At 48.3% G+C, this 3549-nt stretch overlaps 1 protein-coding gene across 1 annotated transcript; it reads right to left on the bottom strand.

The window, feature by feature from the left end:
- Positions 1–1755: 1755 nt before the first annotated feature.
- Positions 1756–2733, bottom strand: LOC122739186 (reticulocalbin-3-like). Its single transcript, XM_043981020.1, is given in 3 exon segments — positions 1756–2363; positions 2366–2681; positions 2683–2733. Coding segments are annotated over 3 exon segments (975 nt in total).
- Positions 2734–3549: the final 816 nt, after the last annotated feature.

The following is a 3549-nucleotide window of genomic DNA, read 5'->3' as shown; positions in this document are numbered from 1 at the left end:
GGTAGAGAGAACCAGGGAAGTCACTCCCGCAGAGTCTCCTCTAGGCCTTTGTTTTCTTATCTCTAGAATAAAGAGTTTGGACTAAATGATCTCTAAACTAGATGGCCTAAGAGAGTTCTTCTAGTTCTAGGCTTGTGATCCTGGGGGGGGGGGGGGGGGAGTGTGGTATGTAGGATCAACCAATCAACAAACAAGGAACAAGGAAAAAGGGTTAGAGAAAGAGGAAACAAAAACAGTCCCTGCCCACAAGGAGTTTATATTCTAATGAAGTAGATAATATACATAAATCAGTACATACAAGTTAAGTACAGACTCAATGGACCCTGGCCTTAGAGAGAAAGGGAAAGGACTCAGAGGTGGCTCTTGAGCTATCATTTGGAGTACATAACAATATTATCAATATTGGTTTGTCATCTATGGCTCCTATCAGCATGTAGTTTCCTTGTTTATCTATTTTTTATGTTGTTAGTGTTTGGTTTTGCTTTGTCTGATAGCATGATTTCAACTCCTGATTTTTTGGATTCATCATTTTTATTCTTTGCATATCTCTGTTATTAGCTGTGTTTCTTGTAAGATTGTGGGGGTGTTTTTCTTATCCAATCTGCTGCTCTTTTTAATTTTATTGGATTGTTGAATCCATTGATAGTAAAACTTGTGAAAGTTAGGCTTATATTTTTCTCCATTTATCTCTAATATTGTTTTGGGGTGTTTTTTGAGAATTCATATTTTTCCTTCTTCTACAAAAACAGTGTTTTGTCCCTACAGCTGTTTTAGCTTAATCTACTTTAAGGCAACCCTATTTGGAAGGGTTCTCTTCTCATCATTCTCAAGCCCAACCTACTCTCACTTTTGGAGTTTTGCTTAATTTATTAATTTCCTTTTTCTTTTTTATATAGTTATTTAATTATTCCTCTCCATTTTTCTTGTTAGTTAAGTAAAGTAATATCTCCTTTCCTTTTCTCCCCTTCAACTTGTTTTGTTTGTTAGATTTTAACATTTTTATTTTTTATGTCTTTTTCTCTTTTTTTTTTTTTTTGAGGCCTCAGCTTTTATTGCAGCCCCTCCCTCCTACGCATCCTCCTGGTCCCCACTGAGCTGTGAGACCCAGAGGGAGGGATGAGGAGAAGTGATCCTTGATGCAGGTTTGGGCCTCTGCTTTCTATTCTTGCATTTGGGGGCCGGACCTGCAGGGGCTCTGGGTTGTGATCCGGGAAGGCCTGGGGGAGCTGGGCCTCCACATATGTCCAGAAAGGGTCCAGAGAGGAAATGTGTCCAGGGGATCCATGGGAGATACTCAGAGCTCACAGTCATGACCCCCCAACTCTAGGATTCTGAAGACAGGGCCCCAGCTCTCTGTCAGGAACCCTGGGGTTCCCTGGATTGGCAGGCTAGGAATGGGGCAGGCGGGTCCCCAGGGACGAGGCACCAGCAGGGTTGTGGCTGGGTGGCCCCTGGGCCCTTGGTATCACCAAGTGCTTGGCACGAAGTGACTTTAATAAACGAGGGTTTGTTGACTGTCCGTGTGACGGGTATTGCTTTCCTTCTCAGTGGGTGGAGGGAAGGCAAGAATGTGGAACTGCAAATACTGTTTTTAAAGAGGGGGCGGGAGTACTTGAGTGCAGCTGGGAGTGCTGTTTGGATCTGGGAGGACTGGGTTTGGGGCTTGGGACCAGGGAACCCTGGGCGGGCAGCCGGCCGGCCCTGGCTGTGGCGGCTGTGTCCTCTAGGGTTGGGGTGCCCAGCAGAGCCAGGTGCTCAGAGTTCATCAGGGTGCCGTGTCAGGTCCTCGCCGTAGTTGGTGGCCTGACTGCCCACAAACGTGTTCCAGTTGCCCAGGATCTCCTGTTTGCTCAGGCGTCCATCCTTGTCAGTGTCGCTCTCCTGCAGCAGGTGATTGGCCTCCACCAGAGGCTGATCCTGGGCTGGGGGCAGTACCCAGTGCCCGACCTCACGCCCATCCAGGTGCCTCCCCCCCCCATTCAAGTCCCGGGAGTCTCGGAATTGCTGCCACTCCGTCTGCACCCAGGCGGGCTCCTCGCCTCCCTCTGGCTCTGGGGAGTACAGGTCCGCTATGTACTCGTCCACTTGCACATAACCATCTCCATTCTTGTCCAACTCCTCCAGCGTCTCGGCAATCACAGTGTCCCGCACGTGGGGAAACGACTCCGGATGCAGGAAGGCTGTGAACTCCTCCATGGGGGCCTGCAGGTCCCCATCTTGGTCAGCTGCCCGGAACCGCCTCTTGTCTCTCGCCAGGAGCTTCTTATTGGTCTCTGCCGCCTCCACATCGGAGAACTCCTCTCCTGGCTGGTAGTGACCGTAGGTAAGGTTGCGCAGCTCGCCCCAGCCCACTCGGCCATCCCGTCAGTATCATAGGTGTCCCACGCGGCTGTAACGGAGTCCCGGATGTGGCGCTGCTGCGTATGAGCGATCCAGGCCCGGAGATCCAGGCCATCCCCGTCGCCATCTCGGTCCATTCCGTCCACAATCCGCCCCAGACGGGCTTTGCTCTCTTCTGGGCTGAGCTGGTCAAACTCCCTCGCTGCCTCCCGGCCCAGGAAGGCCTCGTGGTCAAACTGAAAGTCTCCGTGGGCATCATCATGCTTGGCCTCACTCAGCGGGGCCTGCTGGTGCACCCGGCTGGAGTGAGGGACCCCAGCGTCTGGGGGCGGGGGGGGGGGACTTGCCCCACGCCCCTTTGCCCAGCAGCAGTAGCGACCACAGCCACATCATCCCACCCCGTCCCGTCCAGTCCAGTCCCTCGGCGCTGGCTCAGAGCTGTGTCTTTTTCTAAAAAATGTTCTTTCTCTCATTCTCTTTGTTAGTTGTTTTTCTTTTTCTAGACTGTGATTCTTTAATTCATGGGCCTCATATTTATAGATTCCTCTTTTTTTGCCTCTGAATCCCTCATGGAATTAGAGCTTCTGAGATATCTTCTTTGGGCTCTCTCTTATAAACAGTCTATATTACAGCCCCATCAATTTTGCCCCCATCTTCCTTTTTCTGTTGCAGCTTAAACTTAGAAATGCCAATTACTACTGTTGATAGAGAAAGTAGAAGTATTACTTCATGATAGGAATTTCCAATGTCTCTGTGCAGTTCATAATGACCTTTTGCCCTCACCATGATCATTTTTCCCATTTGCCATGAAACCTCTTTTCTGGATTCATGGCTTCTACTCTTCCAGCTGTCAGTTGCCCTCAGAAGTTCTGATTCCCCTCATCCTGAGGCAGGATGAATGGTCTCTCTAATTACCTAAATCCTGTAGATTATACCCATTGTAAGGTCCCCATCTCCATTTATAAATTGTCTCTTTTGTTCCATAAGAGTGTTCTTCTTTGGGACCTGCTTCTTTCTCACCATTAAAATAATATTTCCTTTCTCAATCTTTTTCTTCTCCCCTCTCCCTTATTTTATGTGCCCAACAATTCTGCAACTTAATTCCACAAAAATATAAACATTGATTCACGTGTAAGCAAGGTATATTGTGAGATTTATGATGTTTCAAGCTTGTTTATCTACTATCTCTTCTTTTTCATTTCCACTTCC

The sequence above is a fragment of the Dromiciops gliroides genome, chromosome 2 (assembly GCF_019393635.1).
Source record: "Dromiciops gliroides isolate mDroGli1 chromosome 2, mDroGli1.pri, whole genome shotgun sequence".
Classification (NCBI taxonomy): Eukaryota; Metazoa; Chordata; class Mammalia; order Microbiotheria; family Microbiotheriidae; genus Dromiciops; species Dromiciops gliroides.
The sequence above is the reverse complement of the archived record's forward strand: the minus strand, read 5'-3'. Positions and strand labels throughout refer to the sequence as shown.